We start from the raw sequence: 16,752 nt of genomic DNA on the forward strand, positions 1-16,752 counted from the left end.
TCACCAGTCTGTGTCAGGAAACTTAGCCTTGACAAATTTAGTTGGACAGGAAAGCAACCTGGCCAACTGACTGGAAGAGATCTCTATTTGTTCCCATTCTCAAGAAAGGTGATCCAATAAAATGTGAAAATTATTGAACAATATAATTAATATCACATGTAAGAAAAATATTGTGAAGATCATCCCAAAATAGCAAGGACAGTATATGGACAAGGAACTGCCAGAGGTTCAAGCTGGGTTCATAATAAGCTGTGGCACCAGGGATATCATTGCTGATGTTGACAAGAAGCAGAGAATATCAGAAGGATGTCTGTTTGTGTTTTATTGACTACTCAAAGTATATGATTGTGTGGACCATAACAAATTACTGTTCACGTTGAGAAGAATGGGGATCACAAAGTACTCAATTATGCTCATATGAAACCTACACACAGATCAAGAAGCTGCTGTCAAAACAAAGCAGGAAACATTGCATGGTTCAAATAAAGGAAGATTGTGTCAGGGTTATATCCTTTCTCTATACCTATCTAATCTGTATGCTGAGCAAATGCTGGGCTTTATGAAGAGAAATGTGGCTTCAAGATGGAAGAAGATTCATCAACAACCTGCATTATGCAGAAGATAGAGCCTTGCTTGCTGAAAATGAGAAGGACTTAAAATGCTTCCTACAGAAGATCAAAGATGAAAGCCTTCAATATTATCTCATTTCAACATCAAGTAAACAAAAATCTTCAACATGGAATAGATGGAGAAGACATTGAAATTGTCAGTTATTTCAGCTTACTTGGATCCATAATCAACATCTGTGTAAGCAGCAGTCAAGAAATCTAAAAAAAAAATGTATTGTTAGGAAAGTTTGTTGTCAAGGACCTCTCTATATTACTAAAGAGTAATAATGTTAGTTTAAAACTAAGGTGCTATGGCCTTTTCAATCACTGATTATGCATCTGAAAGCTGGACAATGAATAAGGATGGCTGAAGAAAAATGGATGCCTTTGAGTTGTGGTGTTGAAAAAGTGTACTGAATATCCCGTGAGCTGTTAAAAGTGTGAACAAATATGTCTTGGAGAAAGTGCAGTCAGAGTGCTCCTTGGAGGCAAGGATGGTGAATCTTCATTTTGCATCCTTTGGACATGTTGTTAGGAAGGGCTATTCCTTAAAAAGGAGACTTCATGCTTGGGAACCTGGAAAGTCAGCTCAGGAAAGGAAGACTTTTAATGAAATGGATTGATACCATGAGTGTACCAATGGGTTCAAGTATGGCAGAGATGATGAGAATGGACAGGATAGGATTTGGATCTATTGTTCAAAAGATTATGAGAAGTCATATTTGACTCAATGGCCCTTAGCATCAACCTATACATCTTAAAGTTGAACAATGAATAAGGAAAACAGAAGAAATGATGCATTTGAATTGCATTGTTGGAGAAGAGTATTGAATCCCTTGGAGGAAATGCAACCAGGATGCTCAGAAACTTGGTCTTATATTCTTTGGCCATGCTGTCAGGAGGGACCAGTACTTGGAAAAAGCAATCTTGCGGGGAATAGTGGAGGATCAGAGAAAGAGAGGAAGACCCACAACAAGAGGAATTGACAGAGTAACTAACAATAGACTCAAGCATATCAGAGATTGTAAGGTTTGCACTGGATAGGGCAAAATTCAGATCTTCTGTTCATAGGAATGTTATGAGTCATAGTCCACGGTACCTAACAATAACAACAAATATTAGTACAAAATTTCCAGGTTTACCTTTCCTTAGTTATACAATCTTCAAGAATATTTCCCTTACTTTTACCTATGGTCTTTCATTTCCTTTTCCATTCACCAACAATTGTTCTTCTATTGTGACCTGCCATTAAGTTAAACCAAAAACTTTATGGCTTAGAGAAAAGTAAGATTGATCCTTGTTCTTAATTTTACCAAGTTTGTCAGACCTATACTTTATTTGACCATGTTAATTTTTATTGTTTTCAAAAAGTGTTATAGAGGAGTGGCAAATAATATACTTTAAAAGAAAAATTCCCCAAGTTGCTGCTGTTTAACAAAAAAGTGTGAATAATGTTGCTTAAACTAAACAGCTAATGGATAATTTTACCACAAAAATGCTTGTACATTGAGAGATAAATGTTCTAATTGTGAATGTATAATAATAGAATGAGTAACAGAGAAAATAAAATACACTTTTAATACATTGTCCAAAACTGATTGTGTGTAGTGCAATTATGGTTAACAATTTAAATATCCTATTATCATAGTCAAGGACTGCAGCCTTAAATATGGATTGACACTAAACATCTGAAAAATAAAGATTCTCAACACTGGGCTGATTAGCAGCATCATGGTAGATGGTGACGAGATTAAGATAATTAACAGCTTTAGTTTGCTTGACCCCACAATCGAAATTCTTCATACCAGCAGCCAGGAAAGTAAAAGAAAAATTGCATTGGAAAAGTCTGCTATCAGAGACCTCTCCAAAGTACTGAAGAGCAACAATGTCAGTCTGGAGACTAAGGCGTGCCTGATCAGGCCATAGTCTTTGCAATTGTTTGCTATGCATCAGAAAGCTGGACAATGACTAGGGGTGATAGGAAGAGAATTGATGTTTTTGAGCTATGGTGCTGGAGAAGAGTATTGAATATATCATGGACTGCTAAGAGAACAAACAGGTTCATCCTGAGAGAGAGTGAGATGAGGCTTCTCCTTGGAGGAAAGAATTCTGAAGCTTTGTCTGATGGACCAGTCCTTGGAGAGGGATCATACTTGGGAGGGTGGAGGGACAGAGCAGGAGAGGAAGACACTCGATGAGAGAAATTGATTCAGTTACTGAGGTAATGGGGATAGGTGTGTCAGAGAAAATAAGATAAGCATAAGATAGAGCAAGGTTTGGGCTGTTGTACATAGGGTTGCTATGAATCACAGGTGACTTGATGACACATGACAACAACAACAAATTATCATAAGAGTTATACTTTTGGATTTATAGCTTCCAAGAAACCACGAGAGGATTACCTACATGTCTGTTCTGATTGATCAACGATGAATTTGAATTTTGAGATTATGTGGACAATCTTCTCCTGTGCAATTAACTGTCTCTGAAAATCTGCTGGAGGGTCAGCTATGGGTTGGCACTTACTGTACAGTACACAACAACAAGAAGACAAAGCTCCAGATTTTTGTGCTTTGCCTGAGAGAAATGCAGAAGGTGTCTTTGTGGCTGAAATTTATATCTGAGTTAAACAGAGCTGTGAAAGGATTTTTCATTAGAGGATTTCAGAAAGAAAATTGAGATTTAGGAAACAGTCACAATAGCATTGAGCCATTACCAAATACTGTTTCTGAATTCTCTACATTTATTGTCATAAACTTTCTTGTTATTATGCTTTCAAATAGATGTTATTTGAAGTAAAACAAAAAAAAACACAACAACAACAAACAACCCAACAACCAAAATAATTCAACAACAACAACAAAACAACAAATAACACCCAAGCCCATTACCAGATGAAGTGAGCTGGAACCCTTGTCCTTCCTAGGCAGAATCTTTATGGAAGCAAATTGTCTCATTTTTCAAGGAATAGCTGGTGAATTTGAACCACCAATTTGGTTAGCAGCATAGACTTAATAATTGTGGTACTAGGGCTCCTGGGGTGCCACTGTTATTACGTATCAGCATGTGGGAACCAACTCAGGACTCTGTTGGGTTTTCAGAGGCAGTACATCACGTGGGAAGAAACTGCCCAGCTTTCTTCCATGAACAACTCATGAATTTGAATTGTGTGCCTTGAGTTGGCAGCACAACTTTTTAATATTAAGCCATTTAAGCCACTTAGGACCCCTAAGGTGCCACTTGTTTGGTGCCCCTGAGTTGAGTACCACTCATAGTGAACCTATGAACAACAGATCTGAAGTCTTTGTTGTCCTGTGCTACCTCATCTCTGATCTGCTTGAACTGATTTCTGCCGCCACTGTGACAACCTATCTGATTGAGAGTCTTCTCTCCTTTGCCTCTCTTCTCTCTTTCCTTCTCCTTCTCTTATCTTCTTACCTCTACCCTTCTAAGCCTCTCCTAAAAACATGTCCAAAGTTTATCCAAAGCAAGACAAAATTTTGCCATCCTTAACTCTAAGGAGCACTGTAGCTTCACTTTCTCCAAAACACATACTTGTTGTTTTGGCAATCTATGGGATATTCAGTACTCTTCTCCAACACCACCACTCAAAGTCATTAATTCTTCTGTCATACTTATTCCTTGTCCAGCTCTCAGATGTATCGCAAGTTTGAAAAGACCATGCCTACATCAGTAACTTTAGCCTGACATCATTGTTGTTATGTGCAGTCAAGTAGATTATGACTCACAGCTACCCTATGCCAAATAAATCTGAACCCTGCTCTATCCTCAGCCAATCTCAATGTCTCTGATACATCTATCCTCATTACCACAGTTGCTGTGTCAATTCATCTCATCTGGGGTCTTCCTCTCCTGTGCTGTCCCTTGACCTTTCCAAGCACGATAGCCTTCTCCAAAGACTGGTCTCTCCTGGCTGCATGCCCAAGTATGTGAGATGGAGTCTTAAAATCCTTGCCTCCAAGAAGCAGCTTGGTTTCATCTTCTCCAGGACAAACCTATTCATTCTCTTAGCAGTCTATAGTAAATTCAATACTCTTCTCCAGCACCACAACTCAAAGGGATCAATTCTTATTTTGTCATCCTTAGTCACTGTCCACCTCTCTGATGCATAGCAAATAATTGTGAAGACCTTGGCCTGGATCAGGTGCACCTTAGTCTCTAAACTGACATCCTTGCTCTTCAGTACTCTAGAGAGATCCTTGACAGCAGATTTTCCTAATGCAATTCATCTTTTGATTTCTTGACTGCTGATCCAAAGAGTGTTGATTGTGGAACTGAGCAAGCTGAAATTGTTAGCAATCTCAATCTCTTCTCCATCTATCATGATGCTGACACTTGGCTCAGTGGTGAGAATCTTCATTTTCTTGATGTTTATCTTCAATCAACATTACAAACTACAGCCCTTGACCCTCTGCAGCAAATGTTTCAGGCCTGCCTCAGTTTCAGCAAGTAAGGTTGTGTCATATTCATAACACAAGCTGTTGATGAATCTTCTTCCAATCCTGATGCCACATTCCTCCTCATAAAGTCCAGCTTCTCCAATGATCTGTCCTTCAGATAGATCGAAAAGGCATAGAGACAGCACACATTCCTGAGACACTCCTTTCCTGATTTTGAACTATGCAGTGTTTCCTTGCTCTGTTCTGAGGACTGCTTCCTAGTCCAAGGATAGGTTTCACATGAACACGTTCAGATGTTTTGGGGTTACCATTCTTCTCAAGGTTAGCCATATTTTGTTGTGATCCACACCCTCATATACCTTTGCATAATCAATGAAACACGGATAGACATTTATGCTTTTAGGCAAGATCCATCTGACATTGGTAATGGTGTTCTCAGTAATTTGGAGAGATCCTTGACAGCAGACTTTCCCAATACCTCCAATATATGCCTCCTAATCTCCTCAATGCTGGTACCAAGAGTGTTGATTATAGATCCAAACAAGGTGAAATTGTTGACAATTTCAATCCTTTCTCTATTATTAAGTTGTCTACTTCAGGCATGTTGCCAGGAGGTACTAGTCCTTGAAGGTCATCATGCTTGGAAGGGTGGAAGGACAGCACAAGAGAGAAAGATCCAGGATGAGAAAGATTGTCACAGTAAGTCATATAATGGGAGTAGTAACTGTCAGATACAGTGAGACTGGCTCAGGATAGGGCAAGTTTCAAATCTCTTGTACAAAGGGTTACTATGTTGTTGTTAGGTGCCATCAAGTCAAGTACAACTCATAGCGACCCTACGAACAAATGATCTGAACCCTGTTCTATCTTGTGCCATCTTCACACTTTCTGACACACAAGAGTCTTGTGGCAGTCACCACTTCAATCTACCTGGTTGAGGGTCTTCCTTTCCTTCACTCACTCTCCAGCCTTCGAAGCATCATGTCCTCCTCCAAGGAACAGCCCCTCCTAACATGCCCAAATTATGTGAGATGAAGCCTCATCATTCTTGCCTTCAAACAGCACTCCGGCTGCACCCTCTTTGTCCTTATTCATTGTTGAGCTCTCAGATGCTTAGCACGTGATCAGAAAGACTATGGCCTGAATCAGACACACCTTAGGCCTCGTAGGGTCATTATGAGTTGCAATCATCTTGACAGCACATAACAACAGAAGCAGCAACAACAACAACAACCACAACGACATAAGTCTAGTGGTGAGGATATTTGCTTTCTTGATGTTGAGATGCAATCCACAGTGAAGGCTATAGTCTTTCACCTCCTTCAGCAAGTATTTAAAGTCCTTACTTCAGCAAGCAAGGTTGTGTCATCTCATAATCCAGGTTGTTGATGAATCTTCTTCCAGTCTTGATGCCACAATGTTCTTTGCAGAGTCCAGCTTCTAGAATGATTTGTTCAGAATTCAGATTGGATACATATGAAGAAAGAATACAACCCTAATGCACATTTTTCTTGGTTTTGAACCATACAATGTTGCCTTTCTTTGTTTGGACAATAGCTTCTTGATCTCTCATATAAGCATAACTAAGTGTTCTTGGGGTATCCATTCTTTTCATTGTTAGCCATAATTTGTTATGACCTACACTGCCAAATGCCTTTGCATAGTCAATGAAGCACAAATAGACATTTTTTTGCCAGGTTACATCTGACAATAGCAATAATATCCCTGGTGGCACAGCCTCTTCTAAACCTGGCTTGAACCTCTGACAGTCCTTTGTTAATGTTATGGCCAAGCCATTTTGAATGATCTCCACCAATATTCTGCTTGCATGTGAAGCGCTCATAGCTGCATGGGTGACTAACTGGGAGAGATCCATATTTGTTTCCATTCCAAGGTGCCATTAATACTACTGTTTTAGATGCAAAGAAACTGAGGTTTGCTGATAGTAAGAACATTACTTATTGATGTAGTTAGTAAGTTTTGGATCCTTAAATTACTATGGTTATTTTTTATATTACATTTCTCACAAAGATAAAGGAGTCACATTGTTGTGTTGTTGTTTTTGTTATGTGCCGTCGAGTCGTTTGCGACTCATAGCGACCCTATGTACAACAGCCCTAAACCTTGCTCTGTCCTGTGCCAATCGCATTGCCCCTAATACACCGATCGCGATTACCTCAGTCACTGAATCAATCCACCTCATAGAGGGTCTTCCCCTCCTGTGCTATCCCTCTACCCTACCAAGCATGACGTCCCTCTCCAAGGACCTGTTTCTCCTTACAACATGTCCAAAGTATGTCAGACGAAGCCCCAGAATCCTTGCCTCCAAGGAGTAGCCTGGTTTAACCCTCTCTAGGATGAATCTGTTTGTTTTCTTGGCAGTCCATGGTACATTCAATACTCTTCTCCAGCACCACAGCTCAAAGGCGTCAATTCTCCTTCTATCCTCCCTAGTCATTGTCCAACTCTCTGATGCATAACAAGTGGTTGCAAAAACCGTGGCCTGTATCAGGCAGACCTTAGTCTCCAAAGAGACTCACAATTTTACATTTTCTACTAGCCACACTTAATAAACTTAAAAAGGAGCAAAAATAAACTTTAAAAATAACTGAACATTGCTTAAACACATTGTCTTAACATGATATCAATATAGGAATACTGCCCACTGCCATTAAGCTGATTTTCACTCATAGATCCTCCATCTAGTTTCTGAGACTGCCCTACTTTCTCCCTCAGATGGGCTGTTTGGTTTAAACCTCTGACTTTTTGGTTTTCAGCATAACATTTAACACATTATGACACGAATAAAAAGTATTATTGAGACTAAGTTTAAAATAAATCTTAAAGATTTAGTGTATATTCTTAAACCAGCTCTTAATTTGAGATAGTCACATTTCAAGTGCTTAAGTAGTCATGCATATCTAGTGTTTGGACAATCTAGCTGTGTATTAAATAAGTTCACTTGCTCAAATGTAGATTTCAGATTATTCTTGGGAAACAATTATTATGACCTTTTTTGAAGCCCAAAGAGCATCACTAGAACTAAGTGTCTCATCTACTCAGTGTACCTACTTCACTTCACACCAGACCCCATCACTCAACAAGTTTTCATACAGCATAGAGCACCAGGCAAATGGCTTGCCTTTGTGTTAATCTAAGGGAATCTGGGTGGCATAGTTTGTCGGGAATTCCACTGACAATCCAGCTCGTTGGCAGTTCAAATACATAAGCCTCACCTCTCTGGTGGCTCTATTCCACAAGCCACTACAAAGGATGAGTTGTTGTTGTCCCACCCCCACCCCAGTCTTTACCACCTCATACTAGATAAAAATGAATAGAACATTCCCATTGGTTTCTCCACTTTTATTGCAAAAGCTGATTGCTCTACCAGGACTTCTTTTTAGATTACAGCTGAAAAACTATACTGGGCTCTACTTTGCACAAGGGACTGAATCTAAGCTCAAAAAGCTAAATTCACTTCAGTGGATTCTCAGTCCTGAAGACTTTTGATTGAGTTTCTGAGGCTCTTGATCTTGCCCAGAAGAGTCTTCCTATTTTTCTCCAGCATTCTTTTTTGGAATGGATTTGAACTGCCAGAAATACACAACCTTTGCTTAGCAGCACAGCATGCTAGGAATTAAGCCATCCAAGACAAAGAACAAGACCATTATAGACCCTTCCTATTTACCTTGAGCCAGCACGAAAGTCTACTATCTCTTTTCTGAAATGGTTATTGTTAAAGGGAGAGAAATCTTTAGATCCAAAAATCCAGATTTGACTAATAATACTGATTAGTAAGAAACTCTTGGTTGTATAATACATGACATGTTAGACTATTAATTGCAAGGCTAGCAGTCTCAACCTGCCATCTGCTTACTCATCCACTCATTCTGGGTTTCCAGGGTAAATATACAGGAGATTATCCCTCTTTCTCTGCTGGAACTGTTAGTGGATTATTGAGAGTCATGACCTTTGGGTTAGCAGCACAATTTTTTTGCCACACCAAAACTCCCTAGGAACAACTAGGCAAGGAGTAAGATGGACAATTTCCACACACAGAGACTTACAACTTCCACTTTTGTTAGGTATTGTCTGGTTGACTACAACTCCTAGTGATTTTATGAACAACAGATCTGAACCTTGCTTGTCCTATCCTGCTGTCCTCGTGATCTTTGCCATGATTGAGACCATTACTACAGTCACTGTATATCATTCTATCTCCTTATAGGTCATCTTCTCTTTCAATGATCCTAACTTTCCCAGTATGATGTTGTTGTTTACAGTCAAGTCAGAACTGACCCATTAACTGGCCTTCCAATAGGTTTTCAGAGGCAGTATACTGCAGAAGCGGAGATTACTCATCTTTCTCCCACAAGTAACTGGCGGATTCGAACTACGTACCTTTGGGATTGCAGCACAGTTCATACCACTAAGGCCACCAAAGCATTCACTGACCATATCTTTCCCAGCATGATAGACCTAAAAAGACTTATCTCATTGACATTAAGTCAGAATCAAATCATATTTTACTCTCCAGCAGATTGTCAGAGGTTGTAAATTACATAGGAGATTAACGGCCTTTGGGTTGGTAGAGCAACTTCTTACCTACTAGGTAAGAGCTCCCTGATGGTGACTTTGTTGTTAGGTGCCACTGAGTAGACCACACTCATAGTAACCCTATGAACAACAGATTTGAACCCTGACCTCTCCAGTTTCATCCCCATCATCTCTGCCACACTGGAGCCCATTGTTACAGTCATTGTGTCAATCCATCTGGTTGAGAGTCTTTCTCTCTTTCACTGACTTTCCACTCTTTCAAGCATGCTGTTCTCCAAGGACTAGCCCTTCCTAACAACATGTCCAAAGTGTGTGAGATGAAGCTTCGCCATCCTTCTCTCTAAGAAGCACTCTGGCTGAACTCTTTATAAAATGTATTTGTTTGTTCTCATGGTTGTCCATTGGATATTTAGTACCCATCTCCAGCACCACAACCCAAAGGCATCCATACATACTCCCTCTGTCATCCTTATTCATTGTTCATCTTTCAAATGCATATCAAGTGATTGAAGAGACCATGGTTTAAATCAGCCATAATCTTCCCCCCCTTTATTTAATTAATATTATTAATTTAAATGAAAATTTACAGAGACTTTGGTCATAATCTTTTAAAAACGATATCTTTTAAAGACAGCCATTGTTTTTGTTTGTTTGAATTTTTTTTTTAAGACAGGCATTGTTGTTGTTGTTGTTGTGTATCATTGAGTCAAAACTAACCCACAGGTGATACTCCAATGGGTTTTCAGAGGTAGTTAATAGCAGGGAGGAGACTGCACATTTTTCTCCCAGAGAGAAGGATTTCGGCCTTCAGGATTGCAGCACAGCTTTTTGCTATTAGACTACCAGAACTCAAGGAGACAGCCTTAGTCCTTAAAAGATATCCCAGTGTACCTTGGTCTTTAAAATGACATCATTACTCTAGCACTTTGGCAAGGTTTCTTATTGCACATTCCCAATGCAATACATATTTTGATTTCCTGACTGCTGGTATCAAAGTTGTGGAGAAGGGTTCCATGTGAACAGCAGTTGAACAAGAGTCAGTTGGCCCTGAGAGACGGGTGAGCACCATTCAGAAGGGACAGTTGATGGCCTCTGTTGCCCTCAGCTACTTGAAAGGGAGTCAGGTTCAAATCTCCAAAACTGGAGTGTGGAGAGTTACAAAGTTGTTGATTGTGAATTCAAGGAAGATGGAATGACTGACAATTTTTATCATTTCTCCATCCATCATAATGTTGCCAATGATGAACACTGTTGTTAGATGTCAACAAGTTGAATATAATTTGTAGTAACACTACAAACAACAGATATGAACCTATCCTGTTCCATTCTCACAATCTGATACACTCAAGCCCATTGTTGCAGTCATTGTGTTATTCCATCTGCCTGAGAGTCTTCCTCTCCTCTGTCCATCCACCTTTCCAGGTATGATGTCCCTCTCCAAGGAATAACTTCTAGCAACATGCCCAAAATATGTAATATGAAGGTTTATCCTCTTTGCCTCTAAGAAGCACTCTGGCTACACAGAGATATCTGTTCTCTTGGTAGTCTATGGGATATTTATCACTCTTCTCCAACACCATAATTTAAAAAAAATAAATTCTCCTGTCATCTTCGTTTATTGTCCAGAAGCATAGGAAGTGACTGAAAATACCATGTCCTGAATCAGGTACACCTTAATCTTCAAACTGACATCATTGTTCCGCAAGAGCACCTTTATTCCAGGTTGTTGTTGTTAGGTGCTGTGGAGTCGAGTATGACTCAGAGTGGACAACAGATTTGAACTCTGTCTTACCCTGTGCCATCCTTATAATTTCTGACACACTTGAGCCTTAATTGCTGCAGTCACTGTGTCAACTCATCTTGTTGATAGTCTTCTCTTTTGCCAACCTTCCACCTTTCGAAGTAGGATGTCTTTTTCAAAGGAATAGCCTCTCCTAGCAACATGCCCAAAATATGTTAGATGAAGTTTTATCATCTTTGCCTATAGAGCATTCTGGTAGCACTTCCTCAAAGATTATCTACTTGCTCTTTGGCAGTCCATGTAATATTAAGTACTTTTCTTCAAATCATAACTCAAAGGCATCAATACTTCTTCTGTCATCTTTAGTCATTGTTCAGCTTTCAGATGCATAACAAATGATTGAAAAGATCATAGCCTGAATCAGGCGCAACATTGTCTTCAAACTGACGTAATTTCTCCTCAGTAATTTGGAGAGGTCCTTGACAGCAGACTTTCCCACTACAGTACATCTCCTGACTGCTGATACCAAGATGCTGGTTGTGGATCTAAGATGAAATCATTGACAGTTTCCATTTTTTTCTCCATCTATCATGATGTTGCCTAATGGTCTATTGGCGAGGATTTTTGTTGCCTGGTTGCTGAAATGCAATTAATATTGAAGGCTGAAGTCTTTGATTTTCCATAGCACATACTCTAAGTTTCCCTCATTTTGAGCAAGCAGGTAGGGTTATGTCATCTGCAAAATGCAGATTATTGATGAGTCTTACTCCAATCTTGATACCATATCCTTTTTCATAGAGATCAGTTACTCCAGTGAATTGCTCATCATACAGGTTGAATAGATATGGAGAAAAGATATATGCTGACACAAACATTCCTTAATTTTAAACTATGCAGTGTTCTCTGGCTCTGTTCAGACAACAGCTTCTTGGTCTAGATATAGTTTTCACATGAGCACAATAAAGTGTTCTGAGATTCCCATTATTTACTGTTTTAGCCAAAGTTTATGATGCACACAATCAAATACTTTCAAAGGAAAGTATCAAAAGAAGATAGAAGGAATACACAGAGTCACTGTAGTAATAAGAATTGACATTGAAATATTTAAAGAAGTAGACTATGACTAAGAGTGTATGATAATGAAGGAAGAAATTGAAGCAGCACTGAAGGTATTGATAAAAAATAAGGCATCTTGGGGAAGGTTGGGCAGGAAGAAAAGTGAAACAATGAAGGAATGGAAATCCAGTCTCTGTAAACTTTCATTAAAATTAATAAAAAATAAAAGGCATTAGCAATCAATGGAATACCAATGGACATGTTTCAACTAACAGATGTAGCCCTGGATGCACTCACCAATCTATGGAAAATGGTCTGGAGGACAGTTGACTGACTGATTAAAAGAGATCCACGTTTGTTCCTCTTCCCAAGATTACCAAATAATATCACTAATATCACATACAAGCAAAATACTGCTAAAGATCATCCAAAACCAGCTACAACTACCAGAAATTCAAATGGGTTTAAAAGAAGCAGTTGCTTGCCGTCCAGGTGAACCCTCCAGCAGGTTTTCAGAGGCAGTAAATCACAAGGGAAGAGACTGTCCATCCTTCTCTCAGGGAGCATCTGGTGGATTCAAAGCATGTTCTTTTGGAATTGCAGCGCCATTGGAGCTCTCCAGCAGAGGCTGTGGCACAAAGGATATATATCACTGCTAATATCAGATGGACCCTGGCTGAGAGAATACCCAAAGAATGTCTGTGTGCTTTATTGACTATTCCAGATTAGAGATCTTCAACTTCTGGAATACCCACCCCACTCCCCACCCCCATCCAAGTATTTTGAAACCAACTGGCTAGTGGCAGAGACATGTCATGTTTAATTTGGAAAATCATAGTTAAGTGTTCAGAGGCAGCTTTGCCCTCGATTGAATAGAAATAATGTAATAAAATAGAAATTAAGCACTTTCATTCAAGGCTTTGGAAAGATCCCCAAGGATTGTTAACTAGCTTTTAAGATTGTTTTTCTGCTTTGCAATGTCAAAATATTTTCATTAATTGTTTAAAATGGTTGCTTATTCATTTAAGATTTAGTAGATAAAATTTAGTTGAAAATTAAGTTTGGATTTAATGAGACATATCACATGTTGTGCAGGCGTGCTCATGTGCAATTGAATAGAACTGGTGAAAAGAACGGCTTCAAAGAACTGTTTACCAGAATAACTCACCAGGAATCCTCACAAAAATGCAAGATTAACAGCTGTGTGTCTAAAGAGCATCACGCTGGTTGTGGATATAGCAGTTAACATCACTGATTAAATACAGCCAAATTGATAATCTGGGATTCCATTTAAACTAGAAACTACTACAGCCACTACATACGGAAACTGATTCACTACAGCTGGGCTTTTTTAAATTTTGCAAGAATATTAAAGTGTCTTGTGCACAACTCTTTTAAGTGGAAACAGTAGGTGGCTCTGAAAAGAGCCTATTAAGTCTCAGAATATTCAGCTTATGCTCTCTCTCCACGGATGCGGCGGGCGAGCTGGATGTCCTTGGGCATGATGGTGACACGCTTGGCGTGGATGGCACACAGGTTGGTGTCCTCAAAGAGCCCCACTAGATAGGCCTCACACGCCTCCTGCAGCGCCATGACGGCCGAACTCTGGAAGCGCAGGTCGGTCTTGAAGTCCTGGGCGATCTCGCGCACCAGGCGCTGGAAGGGCAGCTTGCGGATCAGCAGCTCGGTGGACTTCTGGTAGCGCCGGATCTCGCGCAGCGCCACGGTGCCAGGCCGGTAGCGGTGAGGCTTCTTGACGCCGCCGGTGGCCGGGGCGCTCTTGCGGGCTGCCTTGGTGGCCAGCTGCTTACGCGGGGCTTTACCGCCAGTGGACTTACGAGCTGTCTGCTTGGTACGAGCCATAATAACACAGAACAAACGTCTTGAGAAGCACTTCTGAAGGAAAAAAAAAAAAATCTAACCTTCTTTTATAGAACTAGACGACCAACCAGTGGCCCCGAGAACATGAGAAAGTGCCCGCGTCTTCTCCTGATTGGTCTATCGCTATACACTGCCCGGATAAAAAGCTGCCTTCGGATTGGTGAACGAATCCTAGCATTATTATTCCCCACCCCCAGGCCAGTTTGGTGCCTTTTTTTTTTTAAATGAGAGAAACCCCCAAACCCAACAACCCCAAAACAAACCAAAAAACCAACCATTTCTTCACTCTTGGCTGGGAAAAAGAATCTTTTCCTACAATTTTGTAAAGCCTTTCAATGGAAAGCAATGTAATCATTCAGCAACATAATGGTGGGGTTTCCCCCCCGCTCCTGTTTATGGTTAAAAACACTCAAAAGGTGACTAAAGTCCTTTGGGTTTCATCCGATTGATAAATATTTGATTATACCATGGACTGCCAAAAGAACAAACAGATATGGGTTGGAGTAAGTGCAGCCAGAGTGCTCCTTAAGAGATAGAAATGGTGAAGCTTTGTGTCAAATCCTTAGGGCATGTTTTTAGGAGGGGCTATTCTTTGGATATGATGCTTGGCAGTGGATTAGGAGGTCCTCAGAGATGGATTAAGTGACTGCAGGAACAGGTTCAATTACATGACCACGTGGATGGTGCGGAATTTAGATTTATTCAGTATCACGGTCGTACTTGACTGGAGGGCACTTACTATATTCTTGGGTATGACACTAAACTGCTATAATTGGGGGGGGCAAGATAACACTTGTTACATGTAACCAGTTACCTATGTAGTGCCAATATACCATAATGTATATAACATGCTCAGTATAACCTAGTAAACTGTCTGCCACTCCTATTTTACCTTAGCCATTTCGTCAAGTTGCAGTAATTTTTATGTCTGTCCTCTTTCCTAACTAATATTCAAGTATTTCCTTCGAGGTCTTAAGACCTAAATAACTGCATCAATGTAATGCACGTTTGAAAATAAAGCGTGACTGCTCTTTTCAAGGAATTGTAGGTGGCTCTGAAAAGAGCCTTTTGTTTTGGAAGACGGCAAATTGCTTCCTTCTGGAACTGCTTTACTTGCCCTTAGCTTTGTGGTGGCTCTCGGTTTTCTTGGGCAGCAGCACGGCCTGAATGTTGGGCAGGACACCGCCCTGTGCGATGGTAACGCGGCCCAGTAGCTTGTTGAGCTCCTCGTCGTTGCGGATGGCCAGTTGCAGATGGCGCGGGATGATGCGAGTCTTCTTGTTGTCGCGAGCTGCGTTGCCCGCTAGCTCCAGGATCTCAGCCGTCAGGTACTCCAGCACCGCCGCCAGGTAGACGGGAGCGCCGGCGCCCACCCGCTCGGAGTAGTTTCCCTTTCGGAGCAAGCGATGAACACGGCCCACAGGAAACTGGAGCCCAGCCCGAGAAGACCTAGTCTTTGCCTTAGCGCGAGCCTTGCCACCTTGCTTTCCACGGCCGGACATTGCGATCTAGATGAAAGTACAACACAAACAGCAAGACTTAAGTAACGTAGTACACTGGGAAGCAAGAGACTTATTTATACTGACTGGAGGCATGCTGGGTGTACCTCTCTCATTGGCTACTTTCATTAACCAATAGAAAATTAAATTCTGTATCCCTCATTTGCATATAGCTCGGCATTCTGGTTTGAAGTTTAAATTTTATCCAATCACTAATGTGAATTGTGAGTCATTACTTGAATACTAATACTAAAACAATTTCTCGCTCCTTGTTTCTCCTTTCATCATCTATGAGACAAAAGCGGATGGGATCCGGGAGAAAGTGGAGAATTAGTTCAGAATCTTCTCATGGGTCATGGCAGAGGAGTCTCATTTCCAAATTAGATGGTAAAAAGATCAAGCACTTTGTTGTGAGAAAATATCCTAAATTCTCTGCTCAGCATACATATTGAATAGGTATAGAGAAAGGATACACTCTTCCTGATTTTAAACTATGAAGTGTTCTTTTATTCCATTCCGACAGAAAGAAACTTCTTGGTCTATGTATAAATGTTGTACGATTACACTTAAGTGTTCTGCGATTCCCAATCTTTTCAATATTAGCCATAGTTTGTTGTGATCCACACAGTCAAATGCCTTTGCGTAGTCAATAAGACACAGACAGACATTCTTCTGGTATTCTCTGGTGCAGTCAGGGAGCTCTTTGGATGCACGGATGGTGAGGCTTCCTCTTGCATATTGTGGGCGTGTTGCTAGGAGAGCACAACCTTTGGAAAAGGATATCAAGTTTGGAATGGTGGTGGTACAGTCATAGAGAGGAAGAACCCTCAATGAAGTGGTTTGACAGGAGTCTGCAGCAATGGGCTCAAGTGTATCAGAGATGATGAGGATGGCACAGCATAGGAAAAGATTAAGGTCTGTTCACAGAGTTGCTATGAGCTGTTCTAGACTAGAGGGTATCTAACAACAAGAAGTTCTTTGCAAGGTAT

The 16,752-nt window shown here is 40.5% G+C and overlaps 2 protein-coding genes across 2 annotated transcripts in view; both read right to left on the bottom strand.

The window, feature by feature from the left end:
- The window catches only part of LOC102854814, a 96,181-nt gene that overhangs the window by 61,138 nt on the left and 18,291 nt on the right, over nt 1-16,752 (bottom strand). Inside the window, exon 3 of the mRNA XM_006888637.1 lies at nt 13,916-14,265. Within this exon, the coding sequence (XP_006888699.1) occupies nt 13,916-14,265 (350 nt within the window). The remainder of the gene's footprint in view (nt 1-13,915; nt 14,266-16,752) is intronic.
- On the bottom strand, nt 15,374-15,766 carry LOC102854005 (histone H2A type 1-like). The gene has a single exon (XM_006888635.1). It carries the CDS (start codon nt 15,764-15,766, stop codon nt 15,374-15,376), a length of 393 nt encoding a protein of 130 aa, XP_006888697.1.

This window comes from Elephantulus edwardii, unplaced genomic scaffold (assembly GCF_000299155.1).
Source record: "Elephantulus edwardii isolate Elephantulus edwardi_28Jun2011 unplaced genomic scaffold, EleEdw1.0 scaffold00070, whole genome shotgun sequence".
Taxonomy (NCBI): Eukaryota; Metazoa; Chordata; class Mammalia; order Macroscelidea; family Macroscelididae; genus Elephantulus; species Elephantulus edwardii.

Bases quoted from the DNA above. Each gene is read 5' to 3' on its own strand.
- LOC102854005 (XM_006888635.1), bottom strand. From the start codon at position 15,766: ATGTCCGGCCGTGGAAAGCAAGGTGGCAAGGCTCGCGCTAAGGCAAAG.